General features: G+C 38.2%; 1 protein-coding gene across 2 annotated transcripts in view; it reads left to right on the top strand.

The window, feature by feature from the left end:
* Nucleotides 1–19,937, top strand: part of HBS1L (HBS1 like translational GTPase) — an 87,093-nt gene extending 67,156 nt beyond the window's left edge. For both annotated transcript variants that reach the window (XM_030316394.1, XM_030316396.2), the window contains 8 exons: nucleotides 420–537; nucleotides 933–1,001; nucleotides 3,763–3,867; nucleotides 7,417–7,507; nucleotides 7,939–8,047; nucleotides 14,535–14,635; nucleotides 17,527–17,671; nucleotides 19,264–19,937. In XM_030316394.1, the coding sequence (XP_030172254.1) occupies nucleotides 420–537; nucleotides 933–1,001; nucleotides 3,763–3,867; nucleotides 7,417–7,507; nucleotides 7,939–8,047; nucleotides 14,535–14,635; nucleotides 17,527–17,671; nucleotides 19,264–19,275 (750 nt within the window). In that variant the 3' untranslated portion in view covers nucleotides 19,276–19,937. The remainder of the gene's footprint in view (nucleotides 1–419; nucleotides 538–932; nucleotides 1,002–3,762; nucleotides 3,868–7,416; nucleotides 7,508–7,938; nucleotides 8,048–14,534; nucleotides 14,636–17,526; nucleotides 17,672–19,263) is intronic.
* Nucleotides 19,938–23,182: the final 3,245 nt, after the last annotated feature.

Genomic DNA, 23,182 nt, shown 5'->3' with positions numbered 1-23,182 from the left:
TTTTGAACAAATTTGTAAGTTTCTTACAAAAATCAAAAAAGTTGAAAACTGTTGGATCAGATAACTTCAAGGCTGTAGTTCTGTGATTTCTATTACTAAATGTTTGAGTGAGAAAGAGCCAGTGCAGGCAGGGGAGGGGTAGAGAGAGAGAGGGGGAGAAAGAATCCCAAGCAGGCTGTGCACTGTCAGCACAGAGCCCATCGCGGGGCTTGGTCCCACAAACTGTGAGATAAGACCTGAGCCAAAATTATTTGAGCCAAAGGACATTTAAGTGACTGAGCCACTCAGGTGCCCCTCTATTACTTTTTAAAAAGTATGTTGTTGCTTTTACAAACTTGGTGCAGCATGGTAATGGTGGGTCTTTTACCTTTTGAAAACAGTGTTGTATTAAGTTTCATATATTCAATCTTTTTTAATAGGAGAGTGATGTAGCTTTCATCCCTACAAGTGGTCTCAGTGGTGAAAATCTAATCACAAGATCTCAATCAAGTGAACTCACAAAATGGTATAAAGGACTATGTTTATTAGAACAAATTGGTAAGAATTTAGTACATTATAAGCTTGATGTTGTCATTTAGAGTTCTGGATGGGAGACAAGTAATGTGTGTGAAAAAGCATAGGTTTTATAGTCAGAAGAGCTAGAGTAGTAGTTTTGAAATCCTCTGCAGTATTTCAACTAGTACTCCATTTCCCTTATTTAATTACTGAGGTTCGTGCCTACCTAACCAATAGACATTTAATGTTGACATTAAATGAGATAACGTATATAAAAACATTTCATAAACCACAAAATACTAGATGAATGAGAGTCAATTTGCTATTAGTATAAAAGAAAATTATTTTCTAGGAGACATGGGATGACAATGGGCCGACTGGACCTGAGTCAAGAATTACTTTTAAATTAAACCTTGGTTTTTACCATTTTTTTCCAGATTCCTTCAAGCCGCCTCAGAGATCTGTGGATAAGCCTTTTAGATTATGTGTATCTGATGTTTTCAAAGGTAAGCGCTGCCTCCCTGGTTCTTCTTTAGTACGGTCCCTGCTTTTCCATTTTTCCCCTGACCTCTTTTCTTAGACGAAATCATTGCATTGTCTTCATATTCCCCCTTCTTTATGCCAGCGTAAGGATCAAGGCCCAATAAATCTTGAAGTGCATAGTTCTACTTATTTAATGCCCCTCCCCAGAAAAATCTTCAGTTTACTTCAGCTTACATCGTTTCCTCAGCTCATACTCTTCTTCCAGGTGTGAAATCTCTTGCCCTTTATCTTTCTAGCCTCATGTTTTTTTTTTCCCTCTCAATAGATCTTTTTAGTTTCTTTATCCTTCAACCAAACTGGATTGTTCACTATTTCTTAACCAATACAGAATCTTTGTTACCACTATGTCTTTCTCTTTTCTTGCCCATTTCGTACCTATCTGTAGCAGAGTCTGGGTCCAATCAGGAGAAAGATACCATCCATAGCTGAAAAGAGAAGTTTGAGGTAAAGAATTATTAATATGATAAAAGAGTGATTATAAGATGTAAGGAAACTCTATATGGTACCAGAGGGCTGAGGAAGAGGATGCAAGGAAGGGCAAACTTAGAAGGCCATGTTGGAGAACGTGTTGTATTAAATAAATACCCAAGAGTACATCCAGTTTAATGTGTACAAAACCCTATTTCGAAAACTATAAAATAGAAATGAAATAAAAGATATTAATAAATGGAAGGGTATAACGTAATTGTTGGAATAATCAATACAGTAAAGATGTCAGTGGTCTCCCAAATCGCCATTATCATGGAATAGGCAGTGCAGAATGGATTTCGAACTGAGCAGCAATAATTTGGTAACTGATGGGCTCACCCATCATGTACCCTAAGGTGTCCTTCTGTGTTCTCAGTATCTTCTGTCAGTGTATTGTTCAGTCAGTAGTATAATTGTTTCTGTGCTTTTTATTGAACTTAGATTGTGGAGTCCTTAAGGGCCAGTACTGTCTCTTCTGTATCTTTATCTGCAGGACCTAGCTCAGTGCAGACTAGTGCCTCCCACGTATACATGCTTAATAATTGTTTAATAAATGAAGGTGCTTCCCAAAAAATCATTCAGTGAAATTGAAATGAATCATTATTATTACTAGCTTTCCACATTCTAGTAGCAGAAGAAATACCGGTAATGCTTTTTAAAATGCCTGTTATTTCTTTAACATACAGAATACAAAAATAATGTTTTGAATAACAGTGTTTGCTAACTCTACCTTTTTACCTGCTATTCTCTCTCTCTTCTCAGGCTGCTTCCTGGCTTCTGCCTACACTATTCCCCCTTAGCATGTTCCCGCTGAGGTTACCAAATGACCCTTTGGTTGCCGCAGTCCCTACAGAGTTTTCAGTTCTGTCTTCCATCTTACTTGAATTTGGCATTACTTCTGAAGCTGGTAGCCATATCCGCCTTGAAATTTTTCTCCCTTGGTTTCTGTGACCCACTTTCTCCTACTGTCCTGTCCATTTCTCAGACCTCTCTGTATCTTCTCTGTGGGCTCCTCTTTTTCTGACTCCTAACTGATGTTCTGCCTCAGTCTTTTTCTTACTTGACGTGCTGTTTTCAGACAGACATCCATGACTCATCTACCTCCTGTGTCTTGATGCTTCCCAAGCCAGTATCTCCAACCCAAACGTGTTCTCACTTTCTGGATACATGCGCATGTGCTAACTGCTACTGGACATCTCCACAGGGAGTGTGCTCCCAGGGTCCCATTCTCATGGAATTTGATGTGATTGGTGCCCCCTGGAATGCATTGTCTCCACCTGTATGTCTGGTAGGCACTTCAGATTCACCAAGGCTAAAATGGATCTTGTTCCTTAATTTCCTATCTCACACTTGATGCACCATCAAATTAGACTTCCCCTTTTTGCCTTTATCCCTCTTCTACCTCATCACCTTCGATCTGTCATAACTTATTCCCAAATTCTTGAGTTTGCTTCCAGTCTGCAGTCAGTCTCCCCTCCTCTCTGACACCGAAATACCATCATGCCACTTCTCTGTTCACATTTCTTTACCGGCTTCCTATTCCTTAACTGAGGATGAAATTCAAGCCCTGAGTATGATTTATGAGGTCCCTTTATTGTTTGCTCTTTGCCTCCCCCTGTTGCCTCATGTGGTGCCATAAACATTCCTTATAAGTGACACACGGGTCTTCGTACATCTCACATTCGGTTATGACTCTGCCTTTGCTTATATAGTATCCTGGGTCATTGGTGTTTTCCTTCTTTCCATCCCCATATACACAAGTACCTTATAAACTCTTGTTCTTTCTCCGAGTGCCCGGCTAACGTGCAGTCATTCCCCCTCATCATGAATTCTTCGGTGTACCTCTTTCTGTTTTCATTGTACATCCTAAGTTATACTTGTCTCTGGACAGTGTAATTGTTTTTGTCTTTCTCTTCCTAGAGTAAAACCCCTTTACAGGTAGGGACTTATATTTTCATCTCTTTATTCCTAGAGGCTAGCACATGGCTTGGTACTTGGTAAACACTCACTAAATATTTGAAAGAGGAATGAATCTCCCTTTTTGTAACATGAATATTTTTATTTGTAAGAAGATATAGAGTAGAATGTGGTATGTCCTATTTAGTAGATAATGTTACAAATTCTGAAATGATCATTGCTAAATGTTCATTGAACTACTAGTTTTATATAACCTACTAGGGAACAAAACGTAGCTAACAGCTTGAATCATTAGATAACGTGGCTACATGAGTTGTAAGATTTGGGTGTATTTTGCAGATCAAGGATCTGGATTTTGTGTAACTGGTAAAATTGAAGCTGGCTATATCCAGACCGGTGACCGACTACTAGCAATGCCTCCTAATGAAACTTGTACTGCAAAAGGTATTCCTCTGCAAGATTCTTTTGCTGAAAACCTTTAAGTTGAGACAGCAGATTTTTAAAAGTAGTTTAGTTATTAACTCCTAAGTAAATAACCTCTTAGTGAAATTGTAACTGACTGTCAAAATGATACTAACTGTTGAAGATAAAAATGTGAAAACATTAAACGATTTTTTCTGTTGTGACTATGTGTGTATAAATGTACACAGAACATTCTAACTGTGGTAGCATTTCTTTTTTTTTTTTTTTTTTTTTTTTTTTTTCCTGACACTGATTCTAAAAGCCTGGTTAGGATCTAACCAGATGTATAGACACCTGACAGATACATTGAAAATAGTATTCAGCAGCAGAAATTAAATTTAACCCCATCCTGGCACTAAACAGTCAGTAACTAGTTGTTTTGAAATTTGTATTTCAGAATTACTATCAGTTAACAGTTTAATCATGCTTATACCAAAAAAAAAATTGTTTTTTGCAGAAAGACCTAAGAAAATAAGATGCAAATGCAGAGAATCCTAATGTTAAAAAGAGAAATTGAGCTAACGTGCCAGAATTACTGCTTTCCCACATGTAATATATGACCTTTCACACTGACCAATAACTGTTTCTATTTTCTAATCTTTTGACCTTACAAGTGTACTTGTTGTTCTGAATTCTGCTTAAAAGTTTATAATTCTGTACTTACCTTAATCTAGTTTCCAGCTAAGCCTCCAACTTCAACATAGACCTGACATTCTGATTTATACTTCAAAGTAACAATTTATAACAATTTTAAATTACAGTATACTGAGAATGTTAAAAGTTGTTAAATTTCAGTACTTTTCTCTATTACTCTTATTATAGTTTATATCCAGAGTTGTACCTGACTGGATGATAAATTTGAATGTACATTTTTAACAATTAATTTGCTTACTTCAAAAGCAGATTTCTTAGAGTCTAAGAAATTAATGAATATCTGTTTAGGTAACAATTTAGAACAAATTTAAAGATGAATAGGGGAATGAAAGCCAAAGTTATTTCCATTTTGCTTTTTTCTTTCTGCTGGTTTAGGGATCATGAAAATTCTATTTAGATGACAAGTAATGCACGCTTTTTTAAAAAGAATCATTTTCCATTGATCTATTATTTGCAAGTTCAGATCTCTTACTGTTTTTTAAAGTGATCAAGAGCAACAACACTTTTGAAATACTAATTTCTTTGTAGGTTAATGAGCTTTTTTGAGATAGGAAGTTTTAAAATAATCAATAGACATGAATTAAAACTAAAACCATGGTCCTAAAATTATCATGGACCTTACAGACTGGCTCTTTTGTGACCTCTAGAATCATAATTTACATCTGTAAGTTCCACATTCTTTCCCTCTCTTCTTCCTGTCCCTTCCCCACCAGAAAAACTCTAATCACTTATCTTTAATCTTAAAGGAAAGCTGTATAAGAAGTACCTGAGATCATACCCTACTCCTTGATGGCTACTCTTGTAACCCAACTTGGAGGTTGTCAGTCCTCAATTTCTTTTCTTTTCTTTTTTTTTTTTGGAATTTTTATTTATTTTTGAGAGAGAGACAGAGTGTGAGCAAGGGAGGGCCAGAGAGAGTAGGAGACACAGAATCCAGAACAGGCTCCAGGCTCTGAGCTGTCAGCACGGAGTTTGATGCAGGGCTCAAACTCAGGAACTGTGGGAATCATGACCTGAGCTGACGTCAGGTGCTTAACTGACTGAACCACCCAGGCGCCCCTCAGTCCTCAATTTCTAACTCCGTTGCTTTTGCTTGATTTACTTAATTGTTCAGTGCACCCTTCTATCTCAACAATTCTATCACTAACCAGTAACATCTCCTAAAAAGAGAGAAGTGACTAAATCTGCTACCAAGAAATGGAAATTCTAAATTGTGTTTTCATTTTATTAACGCATCGAGTTTTTGGAGTGTTAAAAAAGTACTACTTTGTGTGATGTCTGTCTCATGAAGAAGGTCCTTAAGAAGATGAGTATCATATATAGGACAGTGTAACATATTTGGAGGGAGAAAATCAGATTGTAGATTGCCTCTACAAAATTTTATATTGCTAATTAAAATTCTAGTATGAGAGCTCTTCAAAATCCTAAACTAAAGGCAATCTCTGTTGTAAGTGGCCAGCTCCTGCCTTCAGTTCCACATTTCATAACAAAAATCAGATATGATCACTTTAAGTTTACATTTAAAAAAACATTTTTTTTTAATGTTTGTTTATTTTTGAGACAGAGACAGAGCATGAACGGGGGAGGGTCAGAGAGAGAGGGAGACACAGAATCCGAAGCAGGCTCCAGGCTCTGAGCTGTCAGCACAGAGCCCGGTGTGGGGCTCGAACTCACGGACCATGATACCATGACCTGAGCTGAAGTCGGACACTTAACCGACTGAGCCACCCAGGTGCCTCCCCCCACCTTTTTAAAAAAATTTTTTTAGTAAGTTTACATTTAAAAACTAAAGTAGTTGAAAATTTAACGAACATTCCTTAATATTATAATTGTTAAGTTTTTGGAGTCAAGAACCTCTTTGATGCCTTGATAAAAGTTATGGCTCCTCCTAGACTAATGCAGGTATATACATACATAAAATTTCAAATAAAACTCTAGGTTGTCTCAGAGCTTTTAAAGTTCTCTTTGAACTCATAAAAAGTCTAAAAGAAAGTTAAGAGTTTCTTAAGTGTATGTTACATGGGAAAAAAAAATAGTATTTTGAGAAAGATATGGGTGAGTTATCATTTACTAAAAACATGTCCATCAAGAACTATTTCACAGTGGTTGGCCTATGCACTGTCTTCATCAAAAGGTTCAAGTTCTAGTGGAATGGAACTTACTATTAGCCCATTAATTTGCCCCATAGAATCAGAAAATATGAGATACCTTTTCATAGCTTTTGAATAAGGTAGTGGAGTAATGCCCTTTGTAATTGTTCTCCAGGATTATCCCTAGGTAATAAAGGTGTATAGCAACACCTGGGATCAGTTTTAAATTAAATTTCCTTACACTTTTCTTATAACCAGTTAGCATTGTGGATCTCTCTCTCTTTCTGGGAAGCATTTCTTTTGAGCCAGGAATAGTGAAGGGGCCTGTCAAGAGTACCATCTGACTGAGCACTGATGCCCTAAGGGTTACTGGACACCTCCCCTAGTCCCATATTTTATGTTATTAAGTGATTTGAACTGCATTATTATGCCCGCATCTATTAATATAAGAGAACTATTTGAACGGGGGCATGTTTTAATAGTTGTATAAATGAGTTATAAAATGAGTTGTATAAATGAGTTTTAAAGCCTTGATTAAATAAGCAGAAATCAGCCTTTTTTGGACAAATACAAGTCACTTTATGTTTAGGGTGGTGTTCTAGAAGAGTCAAGTCTAGAGGAAGTGTGTTTTCCTCAACGCTCACAGTTACACTTCTCATTCTCAATCTATTCATATTGAAAATGATGAGTAGTGACTGATGAGGCATAAATCAGCCAAGCTCTCTTGGTTGTTATGGTTTGATATTGAGGTGTTTCACTGTATGCTTTGGTTCTTACTCATTTCCAGGAATCACTCTGCATGATGAACCTGTTGATTGGGCGGCGGCAGGTGATCATGTTAGTCTTACGCTGGTTGGCATGGATATCATCAAGATCAAGTGAGTGAGAAAATGAGTTTAAGCGACCCTTATTTTGGATGTAGGACCTCAAAACATAGATCTTGCAACTCACCTACTGAACTGAAAGAATGAGTATTAATTTCGAATTTCATTTGGCCAAAAATAGGCACTTGTAGAAATGTAAAAATGATGAGCAAAATCTGCTTAAAACTGAAATTAATACATGTCAGCACGTGTACTCAACACGTTCTTTGAGTGAAAGCTGTAACGTATGAAAATGGTGGAAGGTTAATAATGGTATAAGCTTTGCCTTAACCCAGAAGGGAGTATTTAGAAAAGTCCCCAATTTACTCGATTGTTTTATTTGTAAATGGTTTTAGAGATACTCCTATTTGATGTGTATTTATTTGTTCTTCAAGTACCTTCTCTCCCCCCTCCCCCCCACCCCGTCTCTTTTTTTTCTGTTACAGTGTTGGCTGCATATTCTGTGGCCCCAAAGAACCCATTAAAGCTTGCACTCGTTTCAGAGCTCGGATCCTCATCTTTAATATTGAAATTCCTATCACTAAAGGATTTCCTGTAAGTTTCAAAATGTTTGTTATTGTTTTTATAAATTCAAAGTAACTTCATCTTAAAAAGTGTAACTTACTTTACAAGCGAGAATGCTATTATAGTTATTTTCAACTAACCTCTTACTACCCTAATCCAGAAAAACATGAAATTAGACTTTGAAAGTCATTTGTATTTTTTCATTTTGGTCCTTGAGTCTGACGATTTTTTCAGTGAGGCATTAAAAAGAAATTTTGTAATCAACAGGATACAAAGTAAGGATAATAGTAAAATTCATTTAGAGAAAATGGTTGATGTTTTTTACTGTGTTCTAGAGGCTACCTGACTAATCTTAGATTATGTCTTTCTGTTCTGGCTTTAATATGCTTATTTATAGTGTTTCTGATTATAAAAGTAATACATTATTACAGAAAACTTTGGAAAACACACACATAAAAGATAAGAATACTCTGTAATTGCATACTACATAAATATGTCTACACTTTACATTTAGTGTATTTTTATGTGTGCGTGTTGTCCACCCATTGGTATTTATGAATACGTTCTGGGGATGCTTGACACAGGGTTAACTTTAATTGGGCCGAAGCAACGCATTTAGACCCTGCAGGCTGTGAGGTTTGTTTGTAGGTTATCATTTACCAGCATCATCTGAACATGCACATTTAATGGGAAGGAGAGGAGTTTTTATACTCTAATATTACTTGGCCAGAAGATACACTGCCTGTGAATTGCATGGGTTTCTTCTTTTATGTGTAATTTTTTTTCAGATGTTTGGGGCCATCCTGTGTTTAGAGTTTGATACTTTGCTTTTGCCACTTAACAGATGAAGTTTTTCTTATTAGACTTTTTTTTTTCTTTCTTGGTCAGCTCATATAGTACAGATTTGCACGACAATAAAATATTTAGTGGAATTAAATGGCTTGCCTTTGAAAATATAAACAGATCATTTTCAGCATTTAATGCATCTTTGAAATAAAAATAAGACAGTAGTAGTAATTGACCTTTAAGCTCAGTTTAGTTAGTGATCATGTTTTAGAGGTTGGGAATAAATTTATTTAGCTTATTTAAATTCATTTTATACTTACACACCTTTGAAATAACCATGCACTTTGATTATAACTCTTTGTAATTATTTCTGTGTAAATTTGGTCATATAAAAAATACAAGATACTGTTCGAGAATTTTAGTTTTAATCATATACCATTTCTCCCAAATGCTAAAAAAAGACTAAAATTGTTTCTCCAAAATAGTTGTTCTAGTTGAAAATATTTAATTTTTAAATATTCAGAATTCTTCTTTAACAGGCAAGAAACTGTAGCTTAATTGCTGTGAATGAACGGCACTCGTTCTTAGAAAGCAGTATGTCCAGTGGGGAGAAACTGGAGAGGTTGGTTACGGCGTGTTTTTACTCATGCAGCAATAATTTTTGCCATTGGAGAGGTAGAGAGGTCAAGAGGTCAGTAGTTACTTTGAATAGTAATACTGTCTTCCTGTCTACTGTAGTTTTTTAAAAATAAGTATGAATTGAAAGTTTGTCCGTGTTCCTTTATGAAATTACACCGCGTATATTGATTCACGAATACGAGGATGAAATTTGTTTCAGAATAAAACAGTCGTGTTTTGTCATTTAATCTGCCCCTTGTGGGAAGGAACCTTCAGTTTTTGTTTGTTGGTTTATTTGTTTTGTTTTTAAACCTAGAAAAGGCTTCCCAAGCAATTAAAATTTTGCTATTTGGGGACTCATTTCTTAACACTACATGAAGTATTTGTGTCTCTTAGTTTGTATGGTAAACTCTATTTAAGAAGAAAAATAGAAGAATGGGTTAGACTTTAACTAAACTTATGCTTTTTTACTGTAAAATATTTTGTAAGATAAAATTTACCATTTTAATTGTTTTTAAGTGTACAGTTCAGTGGCGTTTAGTACACTCACGTTTTTGTGCGACCGTCAACACAACACCATCCATCACCGCAACTTTTTCCTCACCCCCTACTGAACCTCTGTATCCTCTAAGCAAAAACTCCCTGTTACTCCTTCCCTTTTTCCCTTGGCAACCGCTATTCTACTTTCTTTCTTTATGAATTTGCCTATCCTACGTCCCTCATAAGTGGAATCATACGGTTTTGTCCTTTTGTGTCTGACTTACTTCATTTAGCATAATGTTTTCACAGTTCATCAGTATTGTAGCACATGTCAGAATTTCATTTCTTTTTAAGGTTGAATAGTATGTGTATGCCATGTATCGTTTATCTGTTCATCCGTTGATGGACCTTGGGGTTGTTTCCATCTTTTGGCGATTGCGAATAATGCTTCCTTGAACATTGGCATACAAGTATGTTTGACCCCCCCCCCCCTTTTTTTTTCTTCAGTCTTTTTGAGTGCGTACCTAAGAGTGGAATTGCTGGATCATGTGGTAATTCTGTGTTTAACTTTTTGAAGAACCGCCAGACTATATTTCATAGTAGCCGCACCATTTTATGCTCTTTCTAGCAGTGTGCAAGTGGTCTCTTTTCTCCACTTCCTCACCAACACTTGGTAGTGTGTGTGTGTAAGGGGCGGGGGGCGGTGTGGGTGATTTTTTTAAGCTTCTTTATTTTGAGAGAGAGAATCCAAACAGGCTCTGTGTGCCGTCTGCGCAAAGCCTGATGTGGGGCTCGAACTCACAAACCATGAGATCATGACCTGAGCCAAAAATCAAGAGTAGGATGCTTTTAACTGATAGGCAAACTAATGGTTGTGAAGTGAGTGGTATTTCATTGTGGTTTTGATTTGCATTTCCCCTAATAATGGTTAGTGATGTTGAGTATCTTTTCAGTACTTTATGTATTTTGGATATTAATCCCTTGTTAGATATGTGATTTGCAGATACTGTCTTCCATTCTGTGGGCTGTCATTTTAATCTCTTAATAATGCTGTTTGATGTACAACAGTTTTTAATTTTGATGAGGTCCCATTTATCTTTTGTTGCCGATACTTCTGGTGTCATATATAAGAAATCATTGCCAGATTCAACATCAAGGAAACTTCCCTCTCTGTTTTCTTCTATGAGTTTCATAGTTTTCATTCTTTTGTTTGGGTCTTTGATCCGTTTTGAATTAATTTTTGTACATGGGTAAAGTAAGGCTTCATCTTCGTTCTTTTGCATGTGGATTACCCAGTTTTCCCAGCACCATTTGTTGTAAGGACTGTCCTTTCCCTATTGAGTGGTCTTAGCTTTCTTGTTGTAAACTAATGGACCATATATGCCTTGATAGTTTTAAAATATAGGTCACTTGGAAGTGTAAGGAAAATGATAATTTGACTTACTTTACCACCTAACAGATTATGTAGCTCATTACAGTTTTATAAAACACTACATAATTTTATTTTCACAACCCCACATGAAGTAGAGTCCCAACCCTTATCTGAAACTCTTCAAGCTAGTGTGTTTCAGAGTTCAGAAATATTCAGATTATAGAAAGGTGATATGATGCATGCATGTTATGTAAAACCCCTAACAGATGATGGGGCAACACCCTGTAATCAAACATACTAGTAATTCTGCATCACAGCTTGTTAATGCTAAGTAGAATGAATAAGGACTGTAAATTGCCTTACTTCAAGTCCTCTTTTGCTACTTAAGTGGGTTATAGCAGAATCAGGAACAACTTAGGTTTTCAGTCTTTTGGGTTTTTGAATTGCAGATAAGATCGTAGACTTGTGTTAGTGTTGTCTGCACTTACAGGTGAGGAATTGGAGACTCGGGTGTGGTGACTGTCCGAATAATGAGTGATTAAGCCAGGACTCATAGTCAGTACTTTTCACTTTGAGATCCTTTTCCTTTTACATTATGCTGCATACTGGTTTGAATTATAGATGACTTGAGTTATATGTAATATGAACTAAATGTTAATATAATATACAATTACTTTCCACTTACTTGGCATGTAGATTTTTTCACTCGTGTTCCACAAGGTTTTTTTTTTGTTTTTGTTTTTGTTTTGTTTTCCTGAGCTACTACCTGTAAGATACTATAGACATAAAACACACACACACACACACACACACACACACACACACACACACACTGTACCCCAAACTGCTACGATCCATTCATCTACCTGATTGGGTGGAACCCACACACAGCTCACACAAGTTAGAAGAAACTTAAGTAGGTTCGTGTGCTTCTGTTCTTTCAAATTTGGCGAGCCTTGGATGGAGACTGGTATTGATTTCTTAGTCACACCTGAGCCAAGTAAGGGGCTTTCTGCTTATTTACCTGTTTGTTGCAAAAGAAATGTTTCTTAGATTTGTAGAACTACATTTACGTTACACATTGGTGCCTTTTGACCCCTGACCGTGTTGGATACACAAATGTAACTTTACCATGTGTTGTGGAAGGTTTTTTCCCCTGGTAAGAGTTGGTCATTAAATTTTTCTGGAATGTTTCCAGTTTATAATGGTCACATGCCATTGATAAAAAACAAAACAAAACAAAAACTAATTTGCCTTTGTAGAATAATGGAGGTTCGGTTGTGCCTTTAAAAAAAACAAACAAAACCACATGACTGATTTCTTCTTCCATGTGTTGTAGGTGTTCTTATTCCTTCATTCTTACATTTATTTCATAAATACTTACTGAGTGCTGGTTAAATGTCTGGTACTGGTATACATAGTTCCTTGTCTCACAGAGTTTATATTTACATGGGATGACAGACACTTAAAACAGCAGCTACAATAAAAGTGAGAGGTTATGTCGTGAGATTAGGAGACCCAGAGGAAGGTGTCTAGCTCAGACTAGAGGTCAGGCTTCTTGCAGGAGGGGACGCTTCACGCTAAGAGGGTTGGAGTAGCATGAGTGGGAGTTAGCCCAGTGAGGCTGCACAGGTGGAAGCTGTGTTCTAGCCAGAGGCATCACGTGTGCAAAAGCCTAAAGCTTACAAAGGGCGTGGTACATGTAGGGAGTGGAAGCTCTGTATGCCTGGAACGGAGAATGGAAGAGGCGATGGAGAGAGACGAGGCTGGAGAAGTGAGGGTCACGTTGAGAAGGGCCTTGTGCCTAGTAGCGGAGTTAAAGTTTCCATGGTTTTAAAAAGCAAGGGTGTGTCGTTAAGTTTATCTTTTAGAAGATCAGTCTGGTAGATTTAAGAAGACTGGCTAAGGGAGGGACAAGAGTGGTGGCAGAGAGACCAGGAAGGAGCCTGCACTTTAATTCAGATGAGAGAGGATTGTCCTGGACTGAGGGCAGCATTGTCCTGGGGAGAGAAGTAGACAGAATAAACAAAGTGCTGGTTGAAAGACTTGGGTTTTTAGAAAGTTACAGAGTCCAGGATTGTGCATCCACAAGTCCCCCTTGTATTTCTCTTTTCTGAATGTGCCGTCCCAGCCAAGAAGTTCCATAGTAGAAGTGTCAGTGTTTTTTCAAGCAAACAGCATAAAATGGTCAGACCACTTAAACCTTGCCAGCTTTGCCACTTGCTGAGTATTTGGTCTTCCCACTATACCCAACTATAGACATATTGCACATTTAGTGCTAGTTATTTGAATGAGGATAGCCAGTGTAACTCTTACTCTAGTTGATCCCAGCATATAAAATTCACCTCTGAGGGGCGCCTGGGTGGCCCAGTCGGTTGAGCGTCCAACTTTGGCTCAGGTCATGATCTCACAGCTCGTGAGTTCGAGCCCCGTGTCGGGCTCTGTGCTGACAGCTTGGAGCCTGGAGCCTGCTTTGGATTCTGTGTCTCCCTCTGTCTCTGCCCCTAACCCACTCGCATTCTGTCTGTGTCTCTCTCAAAAATAAACATACATTAAAAAAAAAATTAAAATTCACCTCTGAAACATATCACCATGGCTACATTAAGTTGCTTAACCTTTTTGATATTAAACTTCCTTACATATAAAACACGAACAATAGCTAAAATTTAAGATCATCAATTAACTGAATATTCACCACTTCAAAATAACATCTGATTTTTCTCATTGATAAGGAACCTGAGGCTGGAGATGTTGGGGATAAAGGGCTTTAAAAGGACTTGCCCCAGATCACACACTTGGAAAGTGTAGAGTCAGGCCTGAGTTCAAAGACTGTCTAATAAAGTCCTATATAATATTTTATTCTCATTATCCAACAATGAATACATTAACTACTGCTGAATATCACATGATCCCCCTTCCCTCATTTTTGTGATGGAACAGTTTGCATTTGATGAACATCTATACCAGGCACTGTCTCTGATCTTGTTCAGTTCTCATCACGACCCTGTAAGGAAGGTTGTCTGATCTACTAAGGTTCGTTAAGTTAGTGGAGGAGAGACTCTAACTGGCCCCTGTGACCTTTTTCCCTTAGTAAGTGAAGGAACACCCTGATCGGAATGGTAGGACTTAGGAAGCAGCTGGAGACCCCGAAAGCTTCCGGCAGGAGTGCCGAGTGCATTCATATGATGGAATGTGACACCAGGATAAACAGCCGCGGGTGCACGGTAAAGAGTGCTTTGACAGGACCATTTTTTGTTTCAGGTGCTGTTACACTATCAGACTGTCAGTGAGCCTGCCGTTATTAAACGATTGATTAGCGTCTTAAACAAAAGCACGGGTGAAGTCACAAAGAAGAAGCCAAAGTGAGTATTTTAAAATTTAGCAAAGGGGTGCCTGGGTGGCTCGGGCGGTTGGGCGTCTGGCTTTGGCTCAGGTCATGATCTCACTGTCCGTGGGTTCAAGCCCTGACTTGAGCTCTGTGCTGACAGCTCAGAGCCTGGAGCCTCCTTTGGATTCTGTGTCTCCCTCTGTCTCTGCCCCTCCCCTGCTCAAGCTCTGTCTCTGTCTCTCTCAAAAATAAATAAACATTTAAAAAAAATTAAAATTTACTGATTAATTCATTGTGATAGTATTTCTCTTTGTGATAAATGAAACCTAAATCTAATTTTACTTGTTCCAGAAATCTTTCTTTGCACAGACTAGATTAAAATAAACACAGACCATATATTTAAGCTTCCGTCTAGGTATGAGTGCCGCTAGATATGATTTCTGTTATGGATGGTGGCAGTGGGGTGTGGATTGTGAATAAAGATGTTAATGTAAGTTTGCATATATGTGTCAAGCCCTGGGTACTGATGATGTAAAAATAAAGGCACTTAAAAAAGTCAGTTCTACATTTTAAAGAATGAATTTCAATTATGCCTAGCCGCCAGTTCCAGATTACACCTGAGTGTTGCTCTTAACTTTCTTGTCACCTCCTTAATGAGAAGCATTCCATACTTTCAGAATACTCCAGGCAAAAAGTGTATTGCATACCCTGTAGCTTCTAGTTTTTTTCCCACCCAGAATTTTTCTTTCTGTTCAGAATCCACGTGGAGCTTTAAGCTGAGGTGATCACCACCATGTTGTTTCCCTCTTGATTATCATTAATATCCAGGCCTCAGTGGGGACAATTCCCTTTGGCCGGGACAAGGTTGGGATTTTTCAAAGGAAGTGCTTCCTGAGAACCTTAAGTTTTTTACCCTAATTCAACTAAAGGCTAACTAACCACAGTTTGGCTTGGCTGCTTTAGCTTTGGGGTTTTCCTCGTTTCAACCCTATGGGGAATCCCACCCAAAATCCCCTTTTTTTCAGTCTTTGGGTGTTCCTCCTCATTCGCACCTGGGTAAGAGGCCCAGAGGTGGCTAGTGGGCTAATAGGTAGGGTGCAAGTAGAAGTGAGTCTTCACTCTGCTCTATACCCATGCCCGTTTCTCCATTAGTTAGGAAGAAAAAGTTACTTAATCTCTCTTTCGAAGATAGTTCCTTAACAGTTCTTTTTATTTTTTTTTTTAAGATGGATTTTAAAAATGTATTGAAATATGGTTGACATGCAATGTTATGTTAGTTTCAGGTGTACAGCATAGTGATTTGACAGTTCTGTGCATTATTCAGTGCTCACCACAGTATGTGTAGTCACTGATACTTCTTCAGGTTTAACCTGGGTCTTTAAAGTCCGTGATGCCATAATGTCCTGAGAAGTGTAAATAATGGTGAACATTTCTGAAGGACCGCTATTTCCTAGGCTCTCTCGGGACTGCTTTCACATGGTTTATATTCTCAGCAACCTTACGAAGCACGTACTATTTCCCCCATTTTTCAGATAAGGAAAAATCTGAGGTTTCAGATAAGGAAAAGCTGAGGTTTAGAGAAGTTATATAACATGTTCAAGTTCACAGAGCTAGCAAGGGGGCAGAGCCAGGAATTTAACCTAGTCAGCTGGTTCACATAAATTATAGTATTTTTGGCAGGATCCAGGTTGTTTGACCCACACAAGTGATTGGGAGAATTCTCAATCTAAAATTGACTCATCATATCTAATTCTGAATTTTCCCCTCCCTGCTTCTGCTCCCTGCTCAGTGATTCTGGGTTCTAGTATATTCTCATATTAATTTCCCTGGCACCTAATTTGTAGCCTTTCTCTTACTTTATACCAGCACCATTTGGTCTTTCCTTCCTTTCCACCGCTGGCAAATTACAGACTTGATTGCTTCATATGGATGGAATCAAGCTTTCTAGAAACAACATTAAGTACAAATTATGAATATATTAGATACTCTCCTTTCTAAGGAATTGGACTTTGGACTGAAATTGTCCAAAGCCAATTTTTGGGAATTTTGGAATACTTTTTTAAAAACTTTTTTGGCTTATTCTGTCTCTGAACTAATCTTCCAGAAGGAGAGTTCATAATTGCTGTTTTCTTTCTAGAACACATCAAAATTAAATTAGAGAATGTTATCAAAATTAAATTAGAGAACGTTTTCAAAATGTCCCCTTTTGGGGTCTACTCTTGCTGTAAGTTTGGGAGGGCCCATTGCATGAGGATTTTTGTTTATATTTGTATGGAACTGCTTATATAAAGGCTCCTGCCCCACCCTGTTCGTTTCCTACAGACATCATACGATGGAAAAATCTTATGTGATTTTATTTTGAACGCTTGTTAAAGAATTACTATTCCCGTGTGAGAAAAGAGAGAGGAGGGAAGGAAAGAGAGAGGTTTAGAATAGTCTATTGGCACTAGGAGATTTTGTCCTCTTTATACATAACTTCCTAACACTTCGTCCCCCCAATTAGAATTTTATATTATGTTCCTCTTTTAAAATGAAAATTCTTTACTTTCTTTATTAGATATTGAACCTCTCAGTTGCATGAGGGAATGAAGGGAAGGTTTTGGTGGAGGGTCCTTGAGCATTTTAGGTTATAGGGTCCTTCAAGAGTTGTATTTGGAAGATTGGTAAAAAATACACACACACACACACACACACACACACACGTATATAAAATGTAGCTAATATTTCTTAAATCTAGAATTATTCCTCTCATTTCTTTCAACTGACCCAGAAAAGTTCAAAGGTATATATTTTCATTTTAAAAACTCTTTTTCTTTTTAAGTTTTTGAAAGTTGATCATATGTGAAATATACATTTTTTGGTTTGTTACTGCATTATTCACCTCTGCGGGATATCCGTGTCGTCCCCGCTCCCCTTTTCTGACAGATTGTTGACCAAAGGCCAGAACGCCTTGGTGGAGCTGCAGACGCAACGGCCGGTGGCGCTGGAGCTGTACAAAGACTTTAAGGAGCTGGGGAGGTTCATGCTGCGCTACGGCGGCTCCACCATCGCCGCGGGCGTGGTCACCGAGGTACCGTGAGGGTGGTTAACCTGTCGTGGCGTCTCTTCTTTACCTGCTTTGTGAGAATGCTCACTGAGACTTTATGGCTTAAGGGGGACACAGTTAATGGTATTAGAACAAGATTTTAAAATTTATGTTAAAGTCTTTTTACGTGATGGCAAGAAAATGTGTGGTTTTAGAACTTTTCACAGTGAGACTTCCAAACTATCTTCCCCATGAGTGATATTCCTCAAAATTAAGGTAACTTTTGGGACGCCTGGGATTGGCTTAGTCGGTTCAGTGTCCGATTCTTGATTTCGGCTCAGGTCATGATCCCAGGGTTCATAAGATCGAGTCCCCACGTGGGGCTCTGCGCCGGCATCGCGGAACCTGCCTGGGATTCTCTCTCTCCCCCTGTCTCTGCCCTTCCCTTGCTTACACATGCTCTCTGTCTCTCTGTCTCAAAAATAAATAAACATTTATTAAAAATTAAAGTAAATTCGGGGCACCTGGGTGGCTCAGTGGATTAAGCATCTGACTTTGGCTGAGGTCACAATCTCACTGTTTGTGAGTTTGAGCCCCGCGTTGGGTCTTTGCTAACACCTCAGAGCCTGGAGCCTGCTTCAGATTCTTTGTCTCCCCCCATCTCTGCCCCCCTCCTACTCCTTCACTGTCTCTCAAATAAATAAATGTTAAAAATTTTTTTTTAATTAAATTTGTTGAAAAATAGATTTGAAACTATGCAATCCAAATTATGAGAATACAGACTTTAAGAGTCCAATGAATTTGGGGGAAGTGATTTCATTTAATAGAAGAGCCATCATTATTGTTTTTTCTTTAAATAACTGGTTCTCAGTGTTCTTTGAAATGATCCATTCAGAAAGTTCAATTAATGTTAATGAAAGGGACCTATTGTATAATGTAAGGTGCAGTTGAGTTTTGGAGAAAATAGCCAGAAGTGGACCAGAGAACTTCAGTAACTTAAATGTTCTTCCACACAATCATGATTAATGTAAATCTTAGGAATATTATTTTTTTAAAGGGAACTTCATTACTTCATTTGATCGTTTTCCGCATGAAAGTTATTCACTTCATCGAAAGGAGTGTCTACTTTGAACATGGGGCTTTATGTTGCATCCAAATCCAGTTATACTTGCATCCCGCAAAAGGCTTTGGAGTCCAGCTGCCCAAGTTTGTTACTACTCCACTGACTCTTAGCAGCACAAGCACATTTCTCCTTCAGTTTATTCACCTGTAAAAATGGGGTACAGGAACCTACCTCCCAGCGTCGTGAAGTGAAGGTCTACACAAAACACTTGGCACCGTAATAGGCATTCAGTAAATGTTATCTAATGCACTGTCAGCAATGTGACACGTAATCCATCAAAGCATTCTTTCTAAAAGAGCATTCTAGAAATAAGACACAGTGTCTTGTGGAACATAATGGAGAGATTGTAGTAAATCTCAGAAATAGCATGACTGGGGAAGGGGAAAAGTTGCAGGAAAAAAGAAAAGTTTCATCTTGATATAATGATTATTTCACTGTCATTTTCCTTTTGTTATTGTTCTTAAAATGTGAATGAATAAATTATAGCGCCTTTTTTTGTTTTTTTCTTTTACAGATAAAAGAATGATGGGTCAGAATTTCTACCATGTTTCCAAATGCAGTGAAATAGCTAACCTCTGTTTTAAAGAATCCAGTTGTTCAGTTAAAGGAACAATGTCCAATTGACATTTTTTTAAATGAGAGAGAAACTTAAAATGATATAATCAACTACAAAGAAGTATTAATCAGCACTCCTGCAAAAATTTCAAGTTGCCAAATGGCAAAGAAAGGCTAATATTGCACTTTCATTTAAGAAAACAACTTTCCCTTTGAAATGTTAGTGAATGGATTTACTTTGCTGAGGTTTATGGAAACTATCAGAAATATGTATTAGAAGATGTTCAGTCATCATGAAATGAACTCTACTTCCAGCCAAACCACAAAATGTTTACAGTGTTCTCTCTTGATTTTCAACTCTCCTGCGCACATTTTGATGGAAAATAAACTAAATTGGTTGTTGAGGTAGTTAATATTTGACCTGAGCAATTTTTTTTTTAGTTAACTCTAAGAAAAGATTTGCTGAAAGTTATAAAAGAGGTATTTTGTGTTGAGCATAAGAATGTTCTTCCTCCAACAATGAACTTTTGAAAGCTTGGTTTGGAATTAGTGGAACTGTCCCTGTAGGTAACCAAGAGATTATTTAAGGTGTAAAGCCAGCTAATAAATTGCCTTAGTTTGAGCATAACAGCAGATCGTGTTTTGTTTCTTAGAGTCTGTTTATGAGGTTCTCTACCACTCTTGCTAAAAATGACTTGGGGATTTTATGGGATCTTTTTCACCTAAGTTTCCCGACTCACATGAATTCCTTTTTTTTTTTTTTTTTTTTCCCTAACAGATTAAATTTCAACTCCTCCATTTCTAGCCATAAATTTATTTCTCCTGTTCTCTGTTTTAGAATTACATACATGATGACTTTATCTTGCATACTTTATAGACTGTAAATCCCCTGTGAGTAAAGTCATGTTTTTCTTTAAAGTTGCAACAGCAAACTCCGAGGTAAATTTAGTCAATGGGTATTTGTTGTGCTGCCTCCTGAGTATAAGTCGCTTTAGGGTAGAATTCATCCTCAGCTGGGCCTGGGACTCTGATCTGATGGACTGTATGATAAACCTTTTTATTGGGAAATAGTGTGATTTGTATATTGGTGGCTTACCTTGTACGACAACATTTCTTTTATTCTGTGGAAGAACAACATCCATGTGCTAAAATGTACAGAGTGTAGATGTGCTGCTGGGTGAATGATCAGAGCGAACACACCCATATAGTACATTTCTTTACTGAAGAGTGTTTGAGTAGTTGTCACTCCAGTGTAAACTTGCTAAGCTAAGAAAGTGTTTTATTTATGCATTATAGTAATCAGGAATTTAACAGATAGATCTGGCAAAAACCTAACTTAAAGTGATGTAAACCAAAAAGAAAGACTAGCGGTAGCCAGACATTGACTCCATCTAGATGGAGCAGCTCAATGTCAGCAAAGACTCATTCATCTATACTCGCCTTCTCCAGTGTTGGCTTTTCCCTCTGACTCTGTTCAGAACCCCCTGCAATTCCACACCTGGATCCGCAGAGCCTTCATCAAGGTCAAGGGCAGGTTTAAAGAGCATTTGTTTTCCAGAAGTTCTGGAAACAGCTCACCACTGACTATAATTGAGTTTAATTTCTTTGCTTGGGGCACTCTTGTAGTTGGGTGTGAAGTGGATATCACGCACAGCACATGGCTGAGAATCATGGGAGGGTTGGATGGAAACTCAGGGTGATTTTAGGCAGGAGAAATGGATTGGGAGTGGGCAGGGGTGAGGCCAGAACAAGAGACGTCCACTCAGTGTTGTATAAGGCCTTGATAGAATTAACTGTTAAGAATTTAGCATCGGGGCGCCTGGGTGGTGCAGTCGGTTAAGCGTCCGGCTTCGGCTCAGGTCATGATGTCACAGCTTGGGAGTTCGAGCCCTGTGTCGGGCTCTGTGCTGACAGCTCAGCGCCTGGAGCCTGCTTCCGATTCTGTGTCTCCCTCTCTCTCTCTGCCCCTCCCCCACTCATGCTCTGTCTCTCTCTGTCTCAGAAATAAATAAACATTAAAAAAAAAAAGTTTAGCATCAAAAAATAGTAGCAGCAGTAGTAGAAATGAGTGTTTATTTCTCCCTTCTTAAATTGTGATAAAGTGCAGTCTTATTTGCATTATGTGTACAATTGATTGTTGTTTAAGGGGGTGGAGACATTAAGGGGACCCACCCAGCGTGGGAGAGGTGTGGTGGCAGTAGGAGGTTGAGGTTAAGTGACGAATAGCAAGCATACACAAGCTTGGCTTTGGTGGAAATCTTCCCCCTGAAACTTCCATCCATACTACTAACAGTGCATCCATTTTGGGGCACTTTTGCTTCCCGTGCTGCTTTTCTTCTTCCTATTTATGGTTTCTCTGTTTCTGCACACAAGTGGCTTCTTTGTTCTCTGATCTCAGCTCTTTGTGAATCTCCACCGCTCAATTGCCTGTAGAATAACCGGCCTTTAAAACATGATAGATCCATATTTTGACTTGTTAGTGTTTTTTCCATAGATTCATTATTTACAACAGTATTTGAGCCCTTCTATTTTGAGAGGTATTTTATAAAACAATTTCTAGACATAGACTTTTTTTTCTTCTATGGATATGCAGATGAAAAATTACTTTAACCGTTGTTAAAATGTAATCTTTCACTTTATAAAATTTGTAAAATACAGAAAAGTGGAGGGAAGAATAAAATTCACCCATAGTTCCATTGCCTAAATATTGCTGCTGCCAATATTTTGATACATTTCTTTTCTGCCTCTAGCACATATTTTTTTTTATTTATTTTGAGAGAGAGTGCATGTGTGTGCACCCCTATTTTTTAATGTAGTTTTGATCATTACTCAAGATCTTTTTATTTTATAGTGCAATCAAGATTTTTCAATAGAAGTATTAGTAGCTTTTAATAAATGATGTAAAGGGGCACCTGGGTAGCTGAGTTGCTTGACCTTCCAACTCTTGATTTCAACTCAGGTCGTGATCCCAGGGTTGTGAGATCGAGCTCCCATCAGGCTCTGTGCTGAGTGTGGAGCTTGCTTGGGATCCTCTCTGTCTCTCCTTCTGCCCCTCTCCCCTACTCTTGCTTCTCTCTCTTAAAAAAAAAAGATGTAAAAATACAGTCATTTGAATGTCCCCAGCACATTCCTGATTTGTAGGAATTCATCAGGATTACATGGCTAAAACACATACACACAAACCTTCCAGATAAGAAGACCCAATAAAAATTACTGGGTCATCACTTTCCACTTTTCCTCTAAAATACCCATAGAAATACGTGAATGGAAAAACATTCCTTCCTTCCTTCCTCAACATGAGCCTGCCATATTCTAGGCACAGGAGAGAGCCCTGGAGCACAGGTCTTCTTAGGGCTGACAGCCCAGCCCAGGGGGTTCTCTGAAGAATTAATATGGAAGCATCTAGCAAGAACGTACCTTAAGGACAATGCAGAGGGACTCGGTGAGGAGGGGAGCCATTATGATTCTGTTGAATCTAAGTAATTCAACTTGGAAATCACAGTCTCCCTCCTGCAAAATTAAAAATTAGCGGGGGGGGGGGGGGAGAGAGGGAGGCAGGTTTTGCTTTGGCAAAATCACCCAAGAGGGCAGCTTTTGGCCTCCAAACTAGCAACATTTTAAAATCCCACCAACAGTGAAAACCATTCTTTAGAATCCACCTACCTCCAGTAAGAAGAGCCACACCGATGAGCATCTTAACAGTGGGACCAGAGCTGCCACAAGGCAGCAGAACCACGTGCTGACGGGAGCGATGGGGTCCAGGGGCAAGATGAACCCAACAGAAACCCTTGATGGAGCCACTGAAAGCCCTTCTGTATCAGAGGTCTTAGGAAAAGTAGAATTGTTGAATAATTTACAGTCTGGTTCTTTGAAAATGC

Source organism: Lynx canadensis, chromosome B2 (assembly GCF_007474595.2).
Source record: "Lynx canadensis isolate LIC74 chromosome B2, mLynCan4.pri.v2, whole genome shotgun sequence".
NCBI classification, from domain to species: domain Eukaryota; kingdom Metazoa; phylum Chordata; class Mammalia; order Carnivora; family Felidae; genus Lynx; species Lynx canadensis.
This window is presented reverse-complemented; position numbering and strand designations above follow the sequence as displayed.